Source organism: Brachyistius frenatus, unplaced genomic scaffold, assembly GCF_029030835.1.
Source record: "Brachyistius frenatus isolate BFR_SWC_R1_liver_20210118 unplaced genomic scaffold, ASM2903083v1 Contig_197, whole genome shotgun sequence".
Classification (NCBI taxonomy): domain Eukaryota; kingdom Metazoa; phylum Chordata; class Actinopteri; family Embiotocidae; genus Brachyistius; species Brachyistius frenatus.
Window position 1 is genome coordinate 79836 of NW_027210796.1, and position 26334 is coordinate 106169.

Sequence of the window (26334 nt, forward strand, 5' to 3'; positions counted from 1 at the left end):
TGTTGGATGTACGCATCAGTACTGCTGCTGCTGCTGCTGTACTTTAGGAATAAAAGTTGAGCGTCTATCCGCCAATAGCCACGTAGCGAGTCCTTAGTTTTATATTTAACACCCAACGGAAAAGTTCAGGTTATTTCTCGAGCAGGAACAGGCCCGGAACACTACCCCCGTCCTCCTTCTCCGCCCTCCTGCCCGGAGTTGGACCGAGCGGAGATGAACCGGTTGCAGGCCACAGCAACCGGAGCCCGCATGGATTTTCTGTAATTAATAGTGTTTGCTGAGCCCATTCCGGGGATAATTGCATCGTTTTGGGGGTTTACTATAATAATTCGGAGCCATGAATAGCCACCAGCCGCCCCGCAGGGCTGCTAACGTCGGCTCCTTGCTCCTGACCCCGCAGGAGAACGAGTGCCTCTTCGGTTACCTGGGCAGGAAATGCGCCGTAAGTTCCCCCGTTTGTTTTCCACCTGCAGGTTCATATTGGGTGCAGGTGCAATCACCAGATATATTAGAAATTCATGTGTTACTTCTTAATGCTTCCCTTATTCCCTCAGTATAAATGAAACACCATAAACCAGTTTGGACACCACCGTGATACTCAAACCGGGGGCACTGCGATACTCAAGACATATGTGACCATTCGTACTTCTTTACGTTTACTGTTTACATGTTTACCTATATTTTGTTTGTTGTTAATGTATGGCGACGTCATATCTTTGTTTGGTTATTTCATTGGCTTGTAGTTTGAGGGCTCAGTGATCCAAATAGTGATTAGACATAAAAAGTAAAATCTTGAAAGTCAGACATAAATAACGATGATTTATTAAAATAATATATTTTCTTCTTAAGGGTTTACGTATGTAACAATAATTTGCATGCTGTATTTCTCCCTGACTGAGATCTGTAACATTTTGAAAATAGGCCTATGTACATTTCCAGACCCTAAAATAGTAAACACTAGTTGAAGTAAGCCCTGAAAGAATTGACAAGATATTTGATTGAAATCGCATATTGGTCTACTTCAACAATTTTAGAATTAACCGGTTGTATTTAATCTAAGGGGTTATCATATTTACAGGGTTTCTTGGTTTTATGCAATAGTAAAACTAATTTGGACTGTTGGCTAGGCAAAACATACATAGGGTAGAAATAGTGTAGTGCAATGCTATAATGTGTTTATATCTGTAATTAGTGATGGGAGATTCAGACAATTAATTGATTTTTGGACAACAATCAAGCCAAAATGGCCAAATATTAGCAGTTTGCAGCTTCAAAGCAAAGATTTACTATGTTTTTATGTCATTATAAACAGAGTATCATTTTTGGGCAAAATTAGCAATTAAAAGATGTCACCATGTGCTGTTATGGATATTATATAGGCTAAATAAATACAAATGGAGTTTTAGATTCAGTGTAACTAGTATACATGTGCATTGAACTGCAGGAGCCCCCAGGAGGGTTCCAGGTGGTACACCAGACACATTGGGATTAATGTATTTCCAATAATTGTTTTAACATGCCGAGTTTTAAACTGGCTCAAGCTAGCCTTTATAACCACTTTTTCCGCTCCCTTTTTTTTAAACCGTATGTTTAGCTGTTTTCCAGCTTGAAATGGTTAACTGTGTTGATTCATCTGAGAAAATGTTGCTGGAGCAAGGAATTGTTGCAGTGCAGCATTTCCTTCTACTTCATCAAAGACGGTTATGTTTGTCCTCGATGTATGGCGATACGAAAGAGTCTATGACGCTCTTTTCATGAACATTGTCAAATTAAGTCAGTTGTTTTTTTATGGATTTCACGTAGACATTGCAGGGCTGCTTCACAAACCATTCGAACTCATAAAATATTCCTTTTTAACCTGGAACACAGCAACATCTAAATGTTTCTCCTCTGAACGTGTTTTTATCCTCCCTGCACTTTTACACTGACTCATACCGAGGTACAAAAATCCTCTTATGTGCGAGTATTGGGTTTAATGATCTATTGGGAGGTGATATGCTGCGATATCTGCAGGACAGCTCAGCAGGTTTTAATGTCGGCTACTGCAGGTTTTCAAAGGCTGAGCTGGAGCTGAGCCTGCAGGGTCAGCAGCGAGATGCAGCTGCCTGCAGGGCAACACACCAGAGCGCCGAGGTCAGACCAGTCAATTATATTGAAAAGACTGATTCGCATCGACGAGTAGACGTGCATTTTGATAGTGGCTGAACTCTATCACAGAAAATGAAAAGCTGACCAATGTTTGGTTATATTTGTAATCTTGTTTGATCAAACAGTTTCTAATTCAAATCATACATTTGCTAGTTTTAGACTGGCTTATAATTCAACAAAGTTGTGGTTTATTGACCAGGTGGTGGATTGTGCTGCAGCTTTCATGGAAAACTACTGGAAAAAAGATAATGAAACCCATGCTTTGTTCAAAATTTGACTTCTTAAAACAAAATGTCTGTATTATTTAGTTTTCTTTTTTTACATAGCTTTGTCTCTGGATATTTTTCCTGTTCTCTTTGGCAGTTGCCACTAAAGAAAGCAAAAGTTTTTGTCAAATAGATATAACTGAAGTTAGTTTGCTGATCTACCTAACTCCAGTCCTCTAAAAAAAAAAAAAAAAATCCAACTTTATAGTAAGTCAATGAAAAACATGAAGATCACCTTTAAAATGATTTATATTTTTTGCAATGCCCCTTTATATCTGTAGCCAAATTACTACAGCTGCTCTGTGATGGATTTATCTGGGGGCATATAACAAGAACATTTTTGCAAACTGCTGCAGTGCTAGTATCATTGCTGGTTTAATGTCAACTGCTATACGCTGCTGACTTTAATGGTTGATGTTTAAGTTTAATATGAATGTCCGGTGGACATTTTTTTTTTTTTTAGTTTATACTTCAGAGTGCGTTGTCTTCAAATTGCTTGCTTTGTCCAAAACAACAGAAATCTTCAGTAACAATGATATAAAAGAGAAAAGCAACAACTCCTCACATCTAAGAAGCAAACAGCGATCACTTATCGAAATGAGTTAATTGTTGAGCGACCAATGTGTAATTTCATTAATATTTTTAGCACTAACTCAAAGCAATATGTGCCTTGAGGCTCAGTCTAACAGATGATAAATTATGTTATAAAAATCATCATTAGTGGTATTGTTTCTCAAGTTGGTAGTTATCAGACACTAAGGGAGTAGCCAATGCGACCTGCAGGGGAGTCTGAGTCTGCAGCGTTGGGCTCTATTTATTGCTGCATACTTTCCTCACTGTGAGAATTTACATAGCCCAAATGACGCTTTTAACGGCCAACCTATGACCTTGCCTGTGTGATGCTGAGCAGTGATTTCGTGGCGAAAAGTGTTTCCTGCTGCTCTTCTGACCCGCTGCTTATAAATCACAGAGGAGGAAACAGGCTCAGTGGCATTTCCTCTTTCCTCCCCCAGCGGGCCAGAGTTACTTTCTGCCGCAGAGGGAGCAAATTCTGGCACGGGATTTAACACAGTGCGACCTCTGCAGAAACCTCAAAACCACAAAACCAGAACAGTCCGAGGACAACGTAGTGCTGAGGACAGCAGCGGGACTCCTGCTTCCTGCTCTGTAGAAATGAAGGTTAAAACACCGTGGTAAAATATCAGATACTCTGTCTCTGTCGTGTCCTTCATATTGTCAAGTTGATTTTGGTCCACTAAAGTCCTCTGTATAAATGTAATGTAATCTCAAAAGGTCTCTCATGGGTGAGCAGCCCTTATCGCCGTTTAACGGTTTTGCATCATGTACATTTCCTCTTCACGATCGGCTGCTTCGTTGCTACTTTGTCACACCGTTCATGTGGAGTTTGGAGCCCTTTTAACAAGGAACCACGTGGATGAAGATCAAGTGGTTAAAATTCTTTTGTTTGAGCAACTTCAGTACTGCTCTTACAGATTTTTAAGTATTTAAAAAAAAAACAGCTGATGATAGTCATCATCTTCTTATCCTTCTCTGTGTGCTCAGACCCTGTGTTCGGCGGTGGTCCAGGTGTACGGGTCTGAGCGGAGCTGCAGCTGGGTGAAAAGATGCTGTGGAGTGGCCTGCCTGGTTAAAGACAACCCACAGAGATCCTACTTCATCAGAGTGTTTGATATCAAGGTGAGTGAGACTCATTTTGAAATGGAGACTGATCTATCAACCGTTAAAACCCGACGGACGTGAATTAACAAGGAATAGCATGAAGGGTTAGCCCCTGTAATGACCAAGATATGAGCTTAAAAGTGAAGGGAGTAAAAGTACCCTGAAAATAGTTGGCGGTTCAGAAGGTTAAAGCTTTAACTAAACATAATGGCATCTTGAAGGATTAGTCTGGTGTTTTTGGAAATGTGCTCCTTCACTTTCTGGCAGAATGTTAAAGTAGATCAGCTGCTAGTTGGCTGAGCTTTAGCATCGTGACTTAATTTAAAGGAATCAGCTCATTTGGATACAAAGGGACTTTGATGATTGTTAACCAGGGAATATTCCACAGGTTTGTTCCTTCTGAACTTCAGGAAGAATCTCCTCAATGTCTTGATGTTTTCTGTCTCGTGTTCTTTGCAGGAAGGTAAAATCATGTTTGAACAAGAACTGTACCACAACTTCTCCATCTGTAGTTCCAGACCCTACTTCATTACATTTGCAGGAGACGTAAGTGTCCAGCTCTTTTTGATTACTTCAAAAGCATAAATGTCCACAGCAGCTGGCCTCACTGATCAGGTCCCGTCTGTTTAATAAGGTTTGATAATCAGGGACCCTTACACACAATCACATATTCACATTCAGGTCTGATCTCACGTTTTATCATAGTTAAACTGTGACTATGTGCTTAATCTGGCATCATTATTATGATTATTATTATTATTATTATTGTTTTAAACTACCTGTAAGGATAAATGTTTGTTTTTATACACCCTCCCTTGTAACGATGTGTGCAAACTTCCTGCATCTTCTTCTTCCTTTCAGAGCTGTCAGATTGGCCTGAACTTCGCCAGTGAAGAAGAAGCCAAACGATTCAGAGCCGCCATCAATGACCTGCTCAACCGACGGCAGCGGAAAACAGGCAAGTATCACAGTTTTAGTTTTTCTTCATCTGCTTCCTCAGCCGTGGCGAAACTTTAGCACCTCAAACTGGAGAACTCGCCTCCTCTTCTACTAACCCAGCCTGAATATGAAGTCCCAAACCAGTCTGCCACAGTCATGTCCAGCTTCATCAGATCAGTGAGATATGCATAGTTTAGCTTAATAGCTGAATGAAAGATAAGAGTTCATGTCATGTGAAGGAGAGTGGATATTTGCATGCCACAACTTCAACAAACATCCCTCATTAATGATTAAGTTGCCATTTCCTCATGTGCTGTTATGATGTTTGAATAAACTTTGAAAAAGACATAGAAGGAAGTAAAAGATTCAACACAGTCAAAACACCTGAAGGTTTAAGTGTGCAGGATTATTTATTTTTTCCATCCGCAAAAACAATATGTTCACGCAGTATTTGGATGAATCATCTGTTATTAATTTAACATGCCTTTAAGACTCTGTGTGGTTGTGTACAGTGCAAAAAAATTCAGCAAAACAGGGGATCTGCATCAACATATTTATGCAAAATGTAGGACCAGAATGGCTTCCACAGATGGCACAGATTCCAGATGTACAGTGGTGTGAAAAAGTGTTTGCCCCCTAAACCTAATAACTGGTTGGGCCACCCTTAGCAGCAACAACTGCAATCAAGCGTTTGCGATAACTTGCAATGAGTCTTTTACAGCTGTGGAGGAATTTTGGCCCACTCATTTTGCAGAGTTGTTGTAATTCAGCCACATTGGAGGGTTTTCCAGCACCAACTGCCTTTTTAAAGTCATGCCACAGCATCTCAATAGGATTCAGGTCAGGACTTTGACGAGGCCACTCCAAAGTCTTCATTTTGTTTTTCTTCATCCATTCAGAGGTGGACTTGCTGGTGTGTTTTGAATCATTGTCCTGCTGCAGAACCCAAGTTGGCTTCAGCTTGAGGTCACGAACAGACGGCCGGACGTTCTCCTCCAGGATTTTTTGGTAGACGGTAGAATTCATGGTTCCATTTATCACAGCAAGTCTTCCAGGTCCTGAAGCAGCAAAACAGCCCCAGACCATCACGCTACCACCACCATGTTTTACTGTTGGTATGATGTTCTTGTTCTGAAATGCGGTGTTACTTTTACGCCAGATGTAACGGGACACACACCTTCCAAAAAGTTCAACTTTTGTCTCGTCAGTCCACAGAGTATTTTCCCAAAAGTCTCGGGGATCATCGAGATGTTTTCTGGCAAAAACGAGACGAGCCTTAATGTTCTTTTTGCTCAGCGGTGGTTTTGGTCTTGGAACTCTGCCATGCAGCCATTTCTGCCGAGTCTTTTTCTTCTGGTGGAGTCATGAACACTGACCTGAACTGAGGCAAGTGAGGCCTGCAGTTCTTTGGATGTTGTCGTGGGGTCTTTTGTGACCTCTGATGAGTCGTCGCTGCGCTCTTGGCTCTTTTGGTCGGCCGGCCGCTCCTGGGAAGGTTCACCGCTGTTCCATGTTTTCTCCATTTGTGGATAATGGTTCTCACTGTGGTTCTCTGGAGTCCCAAAGCTTTAGAAATGGCTTTATAACCTTTTCCAGACTGATAGATCTCAATTACTTTCTTTCTCATTTGTTCCTGAATTTCTTTGGATCTCAGCATGATGTCTATCTTTTGAGGATCTTCTGGTCTACTTCACTTTGTCATGCAGGTCCTATTGAAGTGATTTCTTGATTGAGAACAGGTGTGTTAGTAATCAGGCCTGGGTGTGGCTCGAGAAATTGAACTCAGGTGTGATAAACCACAGTTAAGTTATGTTTTAACAGGAGGGGGCAAACACTTTTTCACACAGGGCCATGTGGGTTTGGATTTTTTTTTCTCCCTTCATAATAAAAACCTTCATTTAAAAACTGCATTTTGTGTTAACTTGTGTTATCTTTGACTAATATTTAAATTTGTTTGATGATCTGAAACATTTAAGTGTGACAGACATGCAAAAAAAATTGGAAATCAGGAAGGGGGCAAACACTTTTTCACACCACTGTATTTGTCCTGTGGTTTAATACCCCATTCAGAGCGATGCACTGCAGACTGTAGCTTCTGATAACAGTCGCAACAAGACCAACTGTCTTGTGTGAATGGGCACATCTGTTGTACAAGAGGGGAATAAATCACTCCAGATTAGGACCACCAGCTATAAACAGCCAACATGTAAATCTGTTAAGGTGTTCTTCTTCAACAAGGGCACGAGTTGAGGTTTGGTTTGGGACAGTTTTCTTCCTTTCCTTGCTGCTGGGAGCTCGGCGTCTTCTGAGCTGCTGTTGTAAAACTGTCAGTCTTTTCTCTATGGCAGTAAATGACTGCAGTGAGGCTCCTCTTTGGCTTCCCTCCAGCTCCTCACAGCACGCCAGTCTTTTGAAGTGCAGTCCTCAAACTGTGATGATCACTGAGGGTTCAAAGGCTCACGGAGCTGGGACACAGAAGGTTTTCTAGGTGGTGGTGGTGGTGGTGGTGGAGTGGGTGGGAAACAAGTGTATGTCAGACACAACTGTCTGGACTGTTGCTTTCTCCTCCTCATCCGCTCCCGTCAAAAACTTCCCGAACGTTCTATCAGACTGCTCTGCCGGCTGCATAGAAAGGCGTGAGACGGCATGTTTTTTCTTTTGATGGCTTCGACACTCTCCTTTAACACTGAAATATTTATTCTGACCATCTCAGAATCATACTAACCGAAACCTCAAACCTCTTGAACAATTCCTGCTTCTTCTTGCTGCTTTAGAATCAACAAATAACTTCCATTTCATACATTCTAAAGTTAGCTGACTCTGGATTTTGTTCTGAAACTATAATCTGTTAATATTTCTTTTGCAGAGAAAAGAGGTGACCCTAAAAATGGTATGTTGAATTCTTAATATTGATAAAGCAGCTTCGTCTTTTTCCCTATTAGCTCACTGACATGGTTTCTTTTTTTGTTTTGACTCATTCCTCAATAATGCCAGAACACAAGATCAAACACAAGCATTCGGTTCCTCCACCCATAACTCATAACACTGCTGAAAATATTTCACTCTGACTCTATCTACTACGCTAGGTGCTGTAACGAGACTTATTTTGCGCGTTGGCGCTATATATAAAACTGAACTTATTTGAATTGAATTAAATCTCGGGTTCCAGAGTTCTGTTCAAAACCACATATTTATTGCTAACTGTGGGCATCAAATGCACTTTGAGCAGATCGCTTTTAAAAAAAGCAACAGAACAGAAGAAACTCTCGTGGCTTTCACTGATTCACTGCAGCGGGACCATCAGGTTTGTTCTTCTGCATTAAACCGTTATGTGGAAGTTGCATATGACAAATTATGTGCAGACTAATCATTCACCACCTTTTCTTTTAGGAACTGAGTATCCTATTTTATTCCCATTTTAAATTTGTGTTCTTCTTGACGGTATGTTGTGTGATAAGGCGACTTTTGAGAGCGATCTGCGGGTGTGGGCTCTGTATTGATTGTAAAAGACACGTGGTGAAACATAGTCCGGACCACTATACACATCTAAGAGCAACAGGCTTTGGAGGGTCCCAACTATGTATTACCATGTATGCATGTGTGGATTACAAATGCCAGCAGCAGACTGCAGTGTGGTGTTGTGTTATTTCCTGACACGTTGGTGTTTGTTTCAGAGACAGGATGACTCGCACACTGATGTGTGGCGGAGTCTGCCGCAGGTTAATCTGGTCAGCAGGATGCCCATCTGTGCCATATGTAGACCACATGGTCTCTGCTGTCGTTCCCCCTTTAAACCTCGTTGTGCTGCACATTAGGCCTAATCTGTAATCCCCACAGTCACTGCTGCTCATCATCTTGTTTTGCGTGGAATTGATTTCATTATCGCCAATGAATGTCTTTTTTTTTTTTTTTTTTTTTAAACGCATGAATAAGTTTAGTTTTAAAAACGTCAGGGCACATCAGTCAAGTTACTCACTTTTTGTTTGCAAAATCATCTGACAAAATAAGCATCGAAAGGAAGTTAATGATGACAGGTGTAACGTTTGATCATCTTTTATTGTTAATTAGACCATTTTAATTAAAATAGTGTGATTTGAAAACAACATATCCCCACACTGAAACATCTGAGCAACAGAAAAAAATTGTCAAACAATCAACGTGTTAATGGTCTTCAACTTGTACTGAGCAATGGATGTTTTCAAGAGAGCTGAATGAGGTTCCACCGCCTTGAACTTGCTACCAATTTACCCCAGTGGCAAACTGTGGTACAGCAAAAGAAAATAGGTCGGGGCTCCAGGTTAATTCATTGGAGAAATTATCTGTGCTGGACTGTAGGCTACAGAAAGTAAGACGGATGTATTTGCGAACAGTTTGGCTATAAAGTAGCCATTTACTGAATTAATACAAATACAGACGTCTACCTGAGGTTTGTTTCACCAAAGCCTCCACTGGGGTTAAGATTTTATTAAAGTTTTTTTTGTAATTTTTTTGGAGTCTGTAATTTCTGACACAGTTTCTGCCCAATTGCACCAATCATTTATTTATCTGACCCTCTCAAACCCACTGGAATAATAAAATAATCTGAGGCCGAACCTACTTGATTGGGTCGTGTCTGACAGTTCAGATTGTGAATTACAAACTCTAGTGTTTAGACATTTACAGGCACCAAATGCGTCATCATTTTCGAATTGACAGCGTATTAAAATGAGTTTCTGTACACGTTCATGAGCTTATTTACGTGATGTATATTTTTATTTGCATATGGAATGGGGAATTGAGATTCAATTACAAGTGGTCACTCATGACACGTGTTAGATTAACCACAACACTTTTCCCAGGGGGGATTTCAAATGGATTTAGGACACTAAAATGCCCCAAAACTCTGAACTGCATTGGAATTCACAGCTGTGAAATAATGCAGCTTTCAGTGAAGGCCCTAAAATATGTTAATAAAATATGTATTAACCTGCGACATTTCAGGAGCATCAGTGTAACACACACTTGACAGATTCGTAGTTGCATTGCCACAGACTAAAGCCATGTAATTAAAATTGTTCATATGACATATGTAATTGCAGACATGTTTGATGATTGTCATACATTTTTAAACTTTTATGGGGACATCAGAGTCCGGCCTCTGGTTTGTGGGCCGGGTCCCATTTTCATGTAAATGAATAAGCACTGTTATGGAGTCCCTTATCCAGTTCTTAAAATGAATGGGTTTGAAGTGAGATGCCAGTTTGTTTTATGTTATAACTTTGGGAACATCAGAGCTTAGGGATATATTATGATATGGAATGGTAGAGGCAGAGATTGGTATATCAGGCTGAAAGAAAAGTAAACCATGGCAATCTGGGGAAAAAATTGACTAGTCCTGTGCAGCATCTTGAGGACATTGCTTTGTTCTTAGTTTTCCAAAACATAAATGCTATTTCAGTGTGTTTGGCTGCACCTGAACACTGCCATGAACAAAGTAGAGAGTATTTTGGTCCTTTAGCTCTGTAGCTGTGTTGCATGTCGTCCCAAAAAACTTCTCTTTTATTTTGAGCCCCTCGGACTGTTGGCAAACAGTGACGCTGTAAAGAGTGTACCCAGGATGGTTTGAACAGATCAGTCGTCGCTTCACTTCATGGATTTGTGCCTGAATTTGCTCTTTCACTGAAGTTTCTCTCCAGTGGCACAAATCCGTTCTGACATTTCAGCTGTGAAACAAAAGCCCAACAGTGCAACATGTGCAGCTCTGGATTTGCCTTTTTGCTTGGGAAGATGTATGTTTGCCTCTTCCTTCCTCTTTGAATGTATTGTTCTTGTCCTGATTGTGAGAACATCAACAACAAAACACTCTTGTTGAGGAAGAAGCTGCTCATGTTGATACTTAATGGATTATCCTCATTGCCTGTGAATGCTGAAAGGCTTGCTCTGCATTCTGAAGTTAAAGCTCCTTCACAAATCATGTTAATTGAGAAGCTGAATGTGGTCAGCTTTAATGGATGCTGGATTGAGCCAGGCAGGAAGTGAAGTTGTCGGTTCTCTCATGTCAAATCTGTTTTGGAGAAGAACGCAGAGGTTTTTGTAGAAGCAAAAGTTAGCAATCTTCAGATTCAAATGTGCTGACAACAGAGATCAAAGTTATTTGGAGTTTGAATGAAGTGCATCCTGCCTTTCTTGCCAGTTTTAACCTCCCGAGTTCTATACATCATGTTTGAACTCCCAAGATTGCAAGTTTCATCCTGGCAAGTGCAACATTGAAAGAGCAGCTGTAAGCAGTGCAGTAAATTTGGAGGCCTGTGGATGCTGGTCAGCATATGTCCTCAGGAAGCTGGCCTGTGAGCTGCCAAAACCGTTTAGCCAACTAAACCTAATGCTGTCCGATTCAAATGTCCTACAAAAACTCGTTAGTTTTTAGTTTACTTTATTCAGTTTCATAAGGGTTTAAAAGTCTATATCTATATTATATATAATATTTGTTCCACCCTCTTCCTCTATTCTACCCGAAATCCTCATCTTTGTACTTTAAAAATGATCCCAAACTCATTCAAGGTCTGCATTGATTTTAATATGATGCCAATATTTGAAGCAACTATGGCTTGGCTACAGTCCTGAAATCCATTTCATAATATTGATAATAATATTTTCCTGACATCAATTTAAGAAGAATATGTAACTATGCAAAATCATATTAGAAATTTTAGGACTTATTTATATTGCAATGACCTGTGGAGCCATGGTACACATTTCATCAGGCAGAAATGTTCATTGACAACAAGAACTTAACTTATATTGTGTGATGTGCTTGAAATTACAAATCTGAAAATCAGCAATTTGGCTTTTGTGTATAATTTTTCCATTGCTAAATTTCAGCAGTGATTTTTTTTTTTTTATCACTTATTTTTTTTTTTTTTTTTTGCTGTCTGTCCAAGAAGTAGACATGATTTATCAGGCATTTAATGTCAGCTCTCCTTTTTAGTAAGATTCAAAACGGACCACAACTCATTTTATACAAAGGCCTCCATAGAGCGATCCCATCAGCTTTGCTCGAAAGTATGAAACTAACCACCAGCTCTGTCCTCATCCTCAGGAGATGGCAGATTTGAAGCAAGCCTGTCGGTCTTGTCGTAGAAACCCGGTATCCAAAGGGGGGGGACGAGGGATTTGGACTAGGATTAGCAGTGGATTAGTGGTTATGTCAGATGTTGCTGCGTTTTTTTTTGTTTTTGTTTTTTTTTAGATTACAAAGAATTCGAAGATTGAATGGTTGGAACCAACAGGAGGGGTGGAAGAAGAACTGGTCAACATGTACATTAGAAAAGGATGGATCATAAAAGCTCAGTGCAGACCGATGAAATTACTCTTGGTAATTACTCTTACACTTTACAAGCAGCCCTTTGCCATGTTTATCCCTTAGACACAGATTATTAAAGGCATATTGATGATGGTGTGTGAGAGTCAAGAGTGGTCAGTTGGATTATTTATGACTGTTAAAACCAGACTTGAGACTGTGAAGACTACGGCTGCTATTGTAGCTGCTTCAGCCACAAAAGCAGGTATATCAGACAGGCCTTATTATTTTTCCACCTGCATGTTTTTTTGTGACTATGGACTTTCAGGGGGCGACGTCATATAATATGCAGATTAAACTGCAACATAGGGTAGGCAACTCGGTTCGGTCCTTCTGTGAGGCCTTTAAGTCAGTGTTAACAGGCTATAGCAAGCACTGGTGCCATTGGTTCTAGCCAGCAGTATTGTTTATCGTCTGTGGCAGGTAAAAACTCTCAGGCTAGGACAGTTCATGTTATGCATCAAAACATGCAGTGTGCATTCAGACCTGAAACATCTCTGCAATATAACAAGTCAAATAGGCTGTGTTGGTGGCGACGTATTGATTATGGTTCCAGTGAGACGATGAGATATTATCCAGGAAGTCCAGAGTAACCGAACCCCCAAGTCCCGAGTTTTATTAGTGGCCAAAACACAACCCAGTTATGATACCCAGCGACAGGAGGCAATATCTCTTGGAAGTTATCGCGGGGTGACTATTTTATTTCTCGTCATACCAGGAATGTGCAATTGCGCATGTTTTACTGGCCAAAGCAGTTTTTTGCTTTATCCTGGATTGGCCACCAGCTTGAACCTCATTTAGATAAGTGAAAGGGGAGCGTTCGCTCACGCAGGGCTAACTCGCTGTAATTAATGTAAAACATAACCATGGTAACATATTCAAAGAGGAATATAAATAGAAATGTCCCTCAGTCTGTCAGACCTGCTGAAATTCTTCAAACGCTTGCATCAGTTATTCTCTCCGACATTTTGCAGCCAGGTGAGCTGTGTGTGAAGAACTCCAAATAACACTTTCAGCAAAAAACTAAATCAGGACAGGGAGGAGTCTTAATTCAAACCAGGCAGCATTGAACTGGCCAGACAATGAATCCAAACCCACTTTATTTGTAGTAACTTTTTCCCTTCAGTCACCATCCTGACAGGGAACAAACTTAATGTCCGTAACGGTGCTCAGTCATTAACCCTATGTCTGTAAGCTCTGACATTTCTGGGCACAGGAGACAACATGATGGTTCAGATCCATTTCTCACACTTGACACCCTCTTGTGGCAGATGGTCAGGGACTTTGCTTGAAGGTTGTTTTTTTTTTTAAATATTCGGGTCAAAAGCCATCATGATGAGCTATGATTGACTGAGAACTTATTTTAAAGTTCAAGTAAACTTGAAATACTATCCACATCTCTACAACAATGAAAAACAAATTATTTCTACTGTACAATACCAATAGTATTTAGTATATCTTGAAAGAGGGTTGTGTAGTTAAAATTTTAATTTACCCATAAAATTGTGTTTTTTTGGGGCGACTGAAGAATCTGTTACTGAACCATGACACTGCAAAAAAAAAAAAAAAAAATGTTCCTTCATATGTCTCATGTTTCGGTTTGTATCACAGTGAAAGAGCTTTGAAACTCTATTTGGCGTTAAAGCATTGTAAAATGCCTTAAAATGCTAAGTTATGAACCCCCCCAAAAAAGCCCTGAAAAGTAAAATGTTGCACAGAACAAAAAACCCTGATGCTTAAGAGCCCTGGAGCCAAAACTGTCAAGTTTTGTTGAAAGGGAAAGTTGTCCAAAATCCACCACAGCTCGTGGACATTTCTCTCCCTGACTACCCCTTCTCTTCCCACCCCCCCACCTCCCGTGTTCTCAGGCCCGGCTCTGCACATGGCCACAGTGGACATCAAGAACCCGGAGATCAACAACGTCCGATTCCACAACTCCCACAGCCACCAGCAGCCGTACCACCTCAACAACATGCTGAGCCACAGCGGCCTGAACCGCAAGGACAAGAAGACCAAAGGCAAGAAGAAGAAGCTGACCAAGGCTGACATCGGCACACCCAGCAACTTCCAGTGAGTCCCACCTCACGCAGTTCCCATCTGATGATCCATTTTCATTTATTAATTTACAAAATAATTGTATTGACCCTGAAAAAAAAAGAAGAAAAAAAGCCCATCACAATTTGTCCAGATTGTGAGGTTGTTTTGCTTCGTGTAAATCAGTTATTCATGTGACATGATTCCTGAGAGAATCTGAAAATCCTTGCCTGAACCAGAGGAGCTGGAGCAGCAGGATGTTTGGCATTTTTATGATCAAAATAATTTCAAGTTGACTTTTATGTCTTGATTTATCAGTTCATTTTCTTGATTGTTTCAGCTAGTGTGCGTGGACTCACAAAACAGCAGTTAAAAAAAAAAACTTTTGAAAATTGAATAGAAATATCCAGACTTTTAGTCCCAGCAGTGGGTCAAACTCCAGAAATCTCTGAAAATCACAGAGATTGCAAACTGCAACTTGATAGTATCTATCTTTCATCACTGTCAAGTTTGTTGTACTTACTTTGTGCAACAAACTTGTGGTTGTCATACAACTGTTTTCACCAACTGAGTAGTGGTGGTGGTACCCGTGACTTTCGGGTTCTGTGTTGTCTCAACTGTCTGATCCAGCAGGAACACTCTGCTTCATGGCTGCAATAAACATGTTACGTTAGAGTCTGAGAGCGCTCAATGACTGCACTGTCAGATTGGGACTGATGAATGTGTGTGTGTGTGTGTGTGTGTGTGTGTGAGAGGGAGGGGGCTCACTATTTAGCATGCGCACATGGTCACCCACGTGCACATGTGAGCACAGTCAATGTACTTCTGTATAGTTATATGCAGACACGTGTGTGTGTGTGTGTGTGTGTGTGTGTGTGTGTGTGTGTGTGTGTGTGTGTGTGTGTGTGTGTGTGTGTGTGTGTGTGTGTGTGTGTGTGTGTGTGTGTGTGTGTGTGTGTGTGTGTGTGTGTGTGGATGATCTCACCACATAACTGTCCCATCCTCTTCAGGCACATCGGTCACGTGGGCTGGGATCCTAACACAGGTTTTGATGTGAGTACCCCCTTTTTACACACACACACACACACACACACACACACACACACACACACACACACACACACACACACACACACACACACACACACACTCACACTCACACTCACAGGAGCACAATAGTGACCTGTGTGGTGGCGGCTGCATGATGAAATCACACAATAGGCTCTTGTTGCTTCCTGCTCATGTTCGCAAACATCTCTCTGCGTCTGAGAAGCTGCACACACAGAATGTTCCAGAGAACTAGGCTGAAGCCTCATTAACCAATTACGGTGTGGTGTACCGCAGAAATGAATTAATATAGAAGATAAATACAAGCTTTTCGAGGGCACTTCTTCTACTCTATGAATTGTTGAGGCACAAAAATACAAACCTCCATTCTGCACCTCATGAATAAAGTTGAGTTGACGTGATAATATTTGTTAAATGTGGAGATCCTAATAAATCTAAGCACACAGGTTCAGATGCTGCTAATATATCCATTGGCCCGCACATGCAAATGTGTGCCTCTTGCATCTGTAAGCACTATTTGTAGCTAATAATTGACAACATTTTCCGTGCATTTTCCAATCTTGCTATGACATTCACTGTGTTCCAAATGGCGTGCTTATCTACTAACACTCACTATTTTTTAGTTAGTAGGTAAGTACGCCATTGGCTGTAGATATGTCGCCGGGTGATGCATTCACATGCTGCAGATATTTGCGGTCAGTACAAAACAGCAGTGATTTAAAAAATTTAAAAAAAAATTAAACTACCCAATCGAAAATTCCTGCGTTACACAAGTAAGAGTCCTAACATGCATCTATTTATTAGTGTATTGAGGGAAGCCATTTGGAACACCGCCGTAGATTAGCCCTTGAATAGGCTTTTAAACGAACAAACACACCGACAATGTGGTCGTCTCCACAACCAGCAAGATTAAAGTAAGCGAGCTTTCATCTATTGTGTTTATACAAAAAAAGGTATAACCTTGTTATGTGATGTGGTGTCATGTCAGACAATAAAATATTGTAAACATTTTCTGATTAAATCAGTGTACAAAATCTTCAGGAAAGCAGCTGGTCATTGTTCCAAACGCGTCGCCAACGGGCCAAAATCAAACTGCGCTGCTTTTTGTCTGAGTAATCTGCTTGAAGATTGTTTACAAGCTAATGGAAGCATCTTTCTGTAACACTGCGGTGTTTCTGTAGTCCCACAATCACATATCCAGACTTCTTCGCCAGAGCTGATCACGTCACATCGGTTTCAGAAATCACATATTTGCCAGTCAAACATTTTTTGGCAACATATGAATAATTTAAGCATAATCATTTATCAGTAATTGTAGCATTTGGTGTTATAGTAGATATATAACAGACAAAACGGATTGTAAAAATATTATTTTGGGGAATCTTTGCTTTTATCTGATGTTTGACAGTGAGAGAGCGACTGTAGGTGAGGACGTCTTTGCAGTTAAGTAAACAGATAGAAGCTGTATTATCAGTGTTCTCTTTTCACGTTTGACAAATATTTTGTAATTGTAAAATGGAGACCGGTTTCCAGTAGCAACTGGAACTGCTGATGCGTGTCATCGTTAAGTTGTACGCTAACAAAAACGAGTCGTTCAGACTGAAGGGTTTAATGAGCAGGAGGCTGATTGCTTGTCACTGCCTGTTAATTATCTCTCTCCACTCCACCAACCAAGCCTCACCGTCCCGAAAACATGAACCGATAACACGGCAACATGTCAGGTCCCAGAATGCACTGCAGCATGACAGCGCTGCAGAACATCCGATTTTGTGATAAGCAGCAGAGATAAGTTAGTTTGTGTCGATTTGGTTTTTAGACAGCTTGAAATTCTACCTGCTGTCCACCAGGTGTCATACTGACACTTTGACTGCTGTGGAGTTTTACCCTCACGGCATAGGAAGCACACACTCGAAGCTTCTCAAAGTTAACGCACACAGAGTCAATCAGAGAGAAGAGAAGCAGGAACCTTTAAGTTTTGATTTCAAAATTCTCAAAAACATCTCATCGGTGTCATTGGTGTCTTTGTTTATTTGCTGAAGGACAAGAAGTATCCACAAAAACTTCCAGCAGGAGTTTGGAACAAGCGGCAGTCTACTGTGATGTCACTTATTGGTTTGCTTCTAAAGTCAAATTTTTGTTCAGCTGTAGATTTTCACAAGGTTACTAAACAGTTCCACAACCATCACATTATACACTATATCCCAAAACAATGACGATAGGCAGTATCTGTTTCGTCTAACGGGTAAATGATGTGTCAATTAGTGGACTACAAAAATTCACTTATACATATTCACAATGTTGTCAACAGCTGAACAACCTGGACCCCGAGCTGAAGAACCTGTTCGATATGTGCGGCATCTCTGAGGCTCAGCTGAAGGACCGAGAGACGTCCAAGGTCATCTACGACTTCATCGAGAAGAAGGGAGGGGTGGAGGCTGTCAAGAACGAGCTGAGGAGGCAGGGTGAGGGCACACACACACACACACACACACACACACACACACACACACACACACACACACACACACACACACACACACACACACACACACACACACACAGGCAGCACAGAAACCTTTGATGTGTCAAACTGAAATAATAATCAAACTCTTCTGAAGAATAAAGCTCCAATCACTGTCCCCAGAATGTTAATTTGCAGCGCTTTGAATGTCTCTGAGGTTGTTTTATTCTTAATGATTTTTATTGCTGATTATCTACACATCTTTGATGTAAACACACAGATGCAGTGTATTTTCTCAGCTCATTATTTGACATGTTGGACAGAAAATGAATCCACAACTGTTTTGTTCATTGCTGTTGAAGTACTCCACAAACTACGCCAGCTATTCAGCATTTCTCCCTTTATTTCACTGCATTGAATATCTTTGGATTTTCAATTTGCTGACAATATAAGTAAATTTGAGGGTGTTCCCTTTTTTTTACAGAACAAACGATCAGTCGTTTAATCTTGCCTACAAGGTGGAGTTAGAGGAAATCAATTTTTTGTATCTCTTTATTCCTAAATGTGGGAAATGAGCTTCTTAGTTTGGTTAATCAGTCATCTTGATTCATCACACCGAGTGTGAATATCTCCTGAGAATCAGCAACTATGAAACATACAATAATAAAGAAACCTCTCAACAACACGAGGAACTCTCTCCGTCCACGCAGGGTTCTGCTTAGTTTTTAAGGAAAAAACAGCAAAAACAGAAATACTGCATAAAATAACAATCATTGTCATTTCTTTTCAAAAAAATAAATGCACTTTATTGGCTATAATTCTTACTGTAACAGTGGAGGCACTCAAATGCTGCATACTGTCAATATGAAAAGCCTCTTATCTGTTTAGTCAGGAATAATTGGAACTTTCAATTATTACTTTTATCATCTATAAACGCCAGCTGTACAATTTCAGGTTTAGAATTGCACAAACTACGGCTACATTTCTTACTTTATGTCGCCCCTGAGGACTCAGCCATCTTGTTTGAATAAACCAAATTGGAGTTTTTTTTTAATTTAATTTTATACACTTTATTAATCCCCGAGGGGAAATTTCTTCACCACAGCAGGGGGGCTCTCAGGGGGGAGATGCTGCAGCAGGCTGCCACTAGCGCGGCGCCAGGTAACCTGACCTGAGATGCATGTTTTTGGATGATGGGAGGAAGCCGGAGAACCCGGAGAGAACCCACGCAAGCACAGGGAGAACATGCAAACTCCGCACAGAAAGGCCCAGGACCGGATTTGAACCCGGAACCTTTTTTTGCTGTGAGGTGACAGTGCTAACCACTGCACCACCGTGCCGCCCTGTTAGCAGACAAAGCCGAGCAGGAGCCGGTTCAGTGTTGAGCGCCACCTGGTGGCTTGTGGATGAACCCGTACAGTGTGAGCAGAGGTTGCAGGAAGGGAGATTTTAAATGTGTGTGTGTGGGGGGGAGGCTTGTCTTTACAATTTTCACTCCAGCGAGTGCAAATACGTCAGAATAAATAGACTTCTTACAGTAAATGTCAGAACGATGGAGCCTCGCCGAACGGAGCCTCCTCACCCTGAATGTCTGAAGGCCAGGCTGGTATTCGTGAACAGATTTTGGAGACGGCTGTTGATAACATGTTGGCTTAAAGCAGACTTTCATTTCCTTTGCAAAATGCTGTGAGTAGAATGTTCACCAAGTGATGGACACTAAAACTAAACCAAAGTTCAAGGTTGGATGTCAGAAATCCCGATCAGATCCCAAAGATCAGTATTGGGGCTAAAATGAAAGCTGATCGGATGCCAGTCCTTTCATTTCTCCACTCATCCTGCCGTCTATCCAGCTTGACCTGCTGTTGCCGAGCTTGTTGTCCTTTACGACAGCCGCGGCAAGAGTGTAATTTAAGTAAAAGTGATGTGAGCACAGCGACAGACGACGAGACTCCCAACAGTAACAAGCCTGTCGAATCTTTTGATTCTCTTTGCTCTCTCTCATCCTCAGGAAGCAGTCACAGTAGCAGCTTCACATTTCCCACCATCAGTTTCTCCTGTTTAAATCACAAATATCACAATAATCCTTGTTAAATTCCAATGAGCTAAGAAACATCCCCAATTCATCCACCTGACTTTAAATACGGACTTAACTTTCTGTCTCTGAAATGTTTACAGATGTTGGTCGTGTTCCTTTAATAAGACTCAGAGGAGTACCCCGTCATCTGTTGAACTGTTGATCAATGTCACTTTAACCGGCCAATGTAAACCCTAAAGTGTGTCGTGCAGTGTAGCATCAAGCCTCAGGTGCTAAAGTAGAAAAAAGTTATTTATTACCTGGAGAAAAAAAGAATCCATATAACTGCCAGACATAAGCAGGATTATTGCAGGCCTCACAGGTTGCAGAAAGATTGTGTCCGAGTTATTCACCTTTTATAAAATCATGATTCCTCTCTGAGCTTTATCTTAAACCATCATTTCCTTCCTTCCTCCTTTTATTTTTTTTCATCAGACAGCAGATGCGAGTTGAGAAGATGAAACACTGCTCTCTGTCTGACTTTTTTTATTCTTCGTGACAGACTGTGCTTGGTTCTGTCCCGACTTTTTCCCTCCATGTTTTATTCATGTTAACCTGCGCAAGTTTCAAAGCAGAAGAGAGCAGTGTTAAGTGACCTGAATCTGAATTTAGGAGGATTTAAGTGTGTGTGTGTGTGTGTGTGTGTGTGAGCTGAATCCATGAAACAACTCCAACATGTTGTCAGGGTAAAAAAACACAACAACTGCTGATCACTGTACACACACACACACACACACACACACACACACACACACACACACACACACACACACACACACACACACACACACACACACACACACACACACACACACACACACACACACACACACAGCCTGTTTTATGCAGCTCTTCATCACTTTTCCTCCTTCCAAGATTTAAAAGTGATCTGCTGATGAAATAGCACTCTTGGATCAAAGAACAGAAGCAGCGAGAGCTCAGCGTGGGGCAAGACTTGTTAAAAAAAAAAAAAAAGACAGACAGACAGACAGACACAAGGGTGGAAGTCCTTTCAATAAGTAGGATTATTTTAAAAAGTCTTATGGACACCTGCCGCAGTGATTTTTGTCTTCTTTCCTTACAAATTGTGTTAAAGCTACATATTTAGTCATAGCTGTCTATTTAGAATTGATAATCAGTTGCATGACCACACAGCAAAGCGTACCGTCTTTGAAGATGGAAAGTTATTGATCATTTGAGGGACAGGTTCTGTTTTGTATCAGGTTCCAAGTTTGTAAAAAATATTCGGGTTCGTTTAAACTGTGCCAGACAATTTATCAAACCTTTTTACTCTCATTAGTGTCTTTTGCCTTTATTCCTCACAACAAAATGACTTACACAAGTCATTATTTAACTTTTACCTTTCTTTTTCATCTGCAAAAGAAAAAAAAACACTTACGTAATGCGTTTGTAACGCAGTTTGTGCTAAAAAAAAAAAAATAATAATAAAAATGGCGGACCGGCTTAAACGATGCAGTCAAACAACTGAAAAATGCAGGACTAAGTGGGAGGTGACATGTTGAATTATTTACCGTCTGACATGTTAAAGTCCGTTTTGGATAACTTGAGAAGGACACTTGGCTCACTGCGCTCTGTGACGTATAGCGGCTGCAGCACGGCCTCCGAGCAGACGCTGAAAAAAAGAGGCAGGATGAGGTTAACGGACATCACGGAGCGAAACGATGTTCCGCTGGAAAACACGATGATACGCAGCGTAAAGGGTTCCCTTCAAATAACAGCACAACATTATTACCACCATATTACACAAGTCATTATTTAACTTTTACCTTTAATTAAAGAAACAAGTTGTCCATCCCACACTCGTCAGTTTTGTTACCATGACAACACAGCTTAATCTAGTTTACCTGTAAAATGTATTGAAGCTGACAGATGTTACAGTTCAGGCCTGATTTTATAATCTCTCCCCAGCACCCCCTCCACCTCCCTCTCGTGGTGGCGCTCCTCCTCCTCCTCCTCCACCGCCCCACAGCTCGGCTCCGCCCCCACCCCCACCCCCACCTTCCAGAGGGAGTCGAGGAGCCCCTCCTCCCCCGCCTCCTCCTCCATCCCGAGCCCCAGCTGCAGCTCCTCCTCCCCCGCCTCCCTCCAGGCCAGGAACTCTGGGCGCCCCGCCTCCCCCACCTCCTCCCACCAGGGGGGGTCACCAGCCACCTCCTCCCCCCCACCACCACCACCACCACCATCACCACCAGCCTCCCCCCTCCTCCCCCGTCCTCCTCCTCACACTCCTCCATTGCTCCTCAGGCCCCACCCCCTCCACCTCCCCCGCTCACCCAACAGTCTACGGGAAGCAGCGCCCCCGCACCTCCTCCCCCGCCTCCTCCTCCGCCTCCCCCGCCCGGCCCTCCTCCCCCTCCAGAGCTGGATGCCATAGGTGGAGGTGGAGACTCGCCTCAATCGCCGAGCGGGAAGTCGGCGCTGCTGGAGCAGATCCGAGGAGGAACTCAGCTGAAGAAGGTGGAGCAGAACAACAAAGCGCCGGCCTCCGGCATAGGACGGGACGCCCTGCTGGACCAGATCCGACAGGGGATCCAACTCAAGACTGTAAGAGACCTGCAATAATTTCCCCATCAGATATGTTATCCTTTACCTGCAGTTGAGATGAACAGTATTTGCATTAACAGACTCCGTCCTTTAGGTTAAAGCTGAACAAAGATATGACAGTGACTTACAATTCAGTGTGACTTAAACTATTCATTTTTTTATAAGTATATCTATCGTCCAAAGAAGGCATTGTATAATTTTCGATCTTGCCTTACAATCATTGTGATGGTTTTCCTCAGTATGTTAAGTAATGAAGTGGTTTAACCTGCTCAGTACAAACAAGAACTCATGGTAGCCTAGTCAGCAAGTGTCAATTAACAATGGCTTAAAAAAGCACCTCAATTTGCAACTTCATAAAGCATTTTTTATATAGAAAGCTTAAATGCAAATTAGTAGTTTATGAATAGACCAACTTAAAACAGCCGCGTGTCATTTCACATTATTCGTCAATGTATCCAAACCCATACGTTGATGCAAGTCTTTGTTCTGAACACATAAGAGATGAGACTAAAGTTTACATTATTATTTGACAAACAAATTATTTTAAAATGAAAATGTCACGTGAGAATAATAAATGGGCTGTAGTGATAGTTCAGGTGTTAAAAAAAATAAAATAAAATGCCAACCACGAATCAAACCACCCCTCTGAGGTACTGCATATGAATATACATGATACTTTTTATGGACATGAAATATCTGATTAGATCCGTAACATACTGCACCCGCCTGTTTGTGTGTCTCCAGGTGCCGGATCTTCCAGAGTCCGGCCCTCCAACACCGGCTGCAACCGCGGGCATCGTTGGTGCGCTCATGGAAGTGATGCAGAAGAGGAGCAAAGCCATCCATTCCTCAGGTAACCCTCACCAGACACACACACACACACACACACACACACACACACACACACACACACACACACACACACACACACACACACACACACACACACCATCTGACATGGCAACTCCCAAGATACACAGATATTAAAGGAATAGTTTGACATTTTTAGAAACCTGTTTGGATAAGATTGATACAACTGTCATATGATTTGGTTTGTCAAATCGTCACTTCTTTGAACAGCTTTAAAATGGTACAAGTGGCAGGGTAAATACTGTTGCCATGGATACAGTGAATTACACTGAACTACAATTTGACCTCAGTTATTTTACCTGTTTGTTTACATTTCGGAAGATAAAGTACACCGCGTTAGCTAATAAGTCATTTTTTAATAAATAAATAAAAATACTATTTCTGAAACACAGGTACTTTTGATACTTCTTAAATATAAAAAAATAAAAACTGATGATTCTAAGGCAACTTCTGAAGCTGCTCGTCGATGCTCCGCCACTGTTTGTTTTGTAATGCTAGTTGCATATAGTTTTGTAATATTCGGTAATTTACCCAGTAAATGGAATAACAAACTGCAATCTGTCAGTTTTTGGTTGTTGTTTTATATTTGGTGCACAGACATGATATCTCCTCATCTAACTCAAACTTTTCCTTCAGCAAAGAAACCTGTATTCTTCAGTCTTTCCATCGTATTAAATGGCTTCCATGTTTCTCTTCCCAGACGAAGACGAGGATGACGACGAAGAGGAGGACTTCGAGGACGACGACGAGTGGGATGACTAGTGACGATTTCCTCTCCTCAACCACCTCACCGCGATCCTGCACCTACCACTGACACTAAAATATCTCCTATAAATCTTCCAGACTAAAATTGTAATGTAAAATGTTGTATGAATTTGCTGTATATTTATTTTGGCCTTTTTTGCTTCTTTTTTTTTTTTTTTTTTAATGATTATTATAATTAATCTGTGCAATACCTCATCAGTTTAAATGTGTTCAGTTCACTACACATCCTCACTGTTACAGCTCCTACACTTCCCTCATGTCACTAGAAAAGCACTTAAATCCATCATCAGCACAATGTGGAGACGCCGCCAGCTACTTTTCAATATCGCTTTCAATATCATAAAAACACTCCACCGAGAGGAGTCGGAGACCTTTGTGTGCTCCATGGGAAACATGTTTATGTCTTCATTTATTCATTCCTTCTTTGAGAAACTTAAAAAGGGACACTTCTGTGCGACCAAAAAGGCAGGATCCTCTTTGTGTTTGATAGTGGTTGGTTTAAATGCGAAATAACACTATTTTCTTACCGCACTTCCTTTCGTACGTTCGAGTTTCCTACTAATTGTAGTTTAGTGGTGTTATTTTTTTTTCCAGAAAGACATCCGATGTCTAAATTGCGGCAATTCAGTTGCATCCTTCAACCTTTATTTTTGATGTAATTAAAGCCGTTTATGTGCACACAGTTTCTATGATAGTTCGGTTTAGTTTTTTGGAGTGTGCATTCGTCGGTAATAGTTTTTATTTTATGTCAAGCAGGATACGTTGAAAATGAGGTCTTTTAAAAAGTTTAAAGTTTTGTGATATCACAGCCTTTAAATGTGGTTTCAAACATGACTGACAATGTTTGACTTTCTTTTGCTGAATACACACATGAACTCACTCTGTGTGGTATCTGTGAAATGACGAGAGTTTTCTTCTTGCATCTTATTGGTTGTTTTTGTCGTGACATCATTCTGTTATTCTCTGCAGGAGGAAGCGTCAACAGTGTTTCGCATCATGCCAAAAAGAAACTGAAAAAATATGAAGTCCTTCATCCTTTATTTTTCCTTCTGTAAACAAACATTGAGTTTATGCAATGCGACTGTAAATGCCTCCTAATGGGAAAATAATAGAATAAGCAAATAATGAATGAACCAAATGTGGCATTTTGGAGCAGCTTGTGGGTTTGGCGATGCCTGTGATCCTCTTGTCTGTAAACAGTGTAAAGAAAAATAATCTACGCTCGTTTTAACTGTTCGTCTTAGAGTTTTTACCGTCCTCCAGCGAGGTTTAAATGCTGCATTGAGAAGCCGTGATACTGACATCAAACCTGTGAAAAGGGTTAGAAGGGGAAGGGGGCCGGGGGGGAGCAATGAGAATACTAAATTGTATACCTAAATAAATGTTAATATTTACAGAGAAGTTGGTCTTTTGTTCTTTGTCAGTGGTCAAGCTCATGTTCAATCCTCCGCTAAACAGTTTTGGTACAAGATGAAAGATTCCCTTTATTTGTACTCCGAGGAGGAAGAGGAGTTGAGTATATGACAACAACCAGGGAATTCATGTTTATATTATGTGGAAGGTAGCAGGGAAAACAACTGATGCAGGTCAGGTGACAGTTGAGGAAAAGTCTGACAAGTCAACACTTACTGATCTTCTTCAGTCTTTAAGTAGTTGTTCAGAGCTTTGAGGTGTGTTTGGGCTCCTTATCCTGCAGCAGTAAGATGCAAACTGGTGGAGAATTGATGTCTTTACTCTGGTGAGAAGAAACAGCAAAGACTTAATGTCTTTAAAATGATTTAATTAAGGTTCGAAGGCAATACAAAGTCACACTTGTAAGTATGGATCAGAGCAGTTTTCAAACTGACTAAGTGTGAATTGTGTACGCGACTAGACATAGGAGCTGTCTGTTAGACTTCGTTTTTGTGGTTAGGCATGTCTAGGTGTTGCTGCATATGTCGGGGTGCAGCTGTGTATGTGTAAGGTTAGATAAAGTTTGCTGATGCTGCTGTATGTGCAAAGTCAGATTAGCACATGCATGAACAGTGGAAAATTACTGAGAGCAAAATGCTAAACAACAGGTCAACAACAGGAAAGAGACAATGAGTTCATGAGCGCATAAGAATGAACAGTAAATCAATGGTTA

General features: G+C 41.1%; 1 protein-coding gene across 1 annotated transcript; it reads left to right on the top strand.

Moving 5' to 3' along the window:
- Positions 1–25594, top strand: wasla (WASP like actin nucleation promoting factor a). The gene is given in 12 exon segments (XM_069718712.1): positions 1–442; positions 3978–4112; positions 4554–4640; positions 4956–5052; positions 7900–7923; positions 14241–14442; positions 15417–15459; positions 17783–17936; positions 21939–22225; positions 22227–22574; positions 23319–23427; positions 24145–25594. Coding segments are annotated over 12 exon segments (1653 nt in total). The 5' UTR covers positions 1–337; the 3' UTR covers positions 24207–25594.
- Positions 25595–26334: the final 740 nt, after the last annotated feature.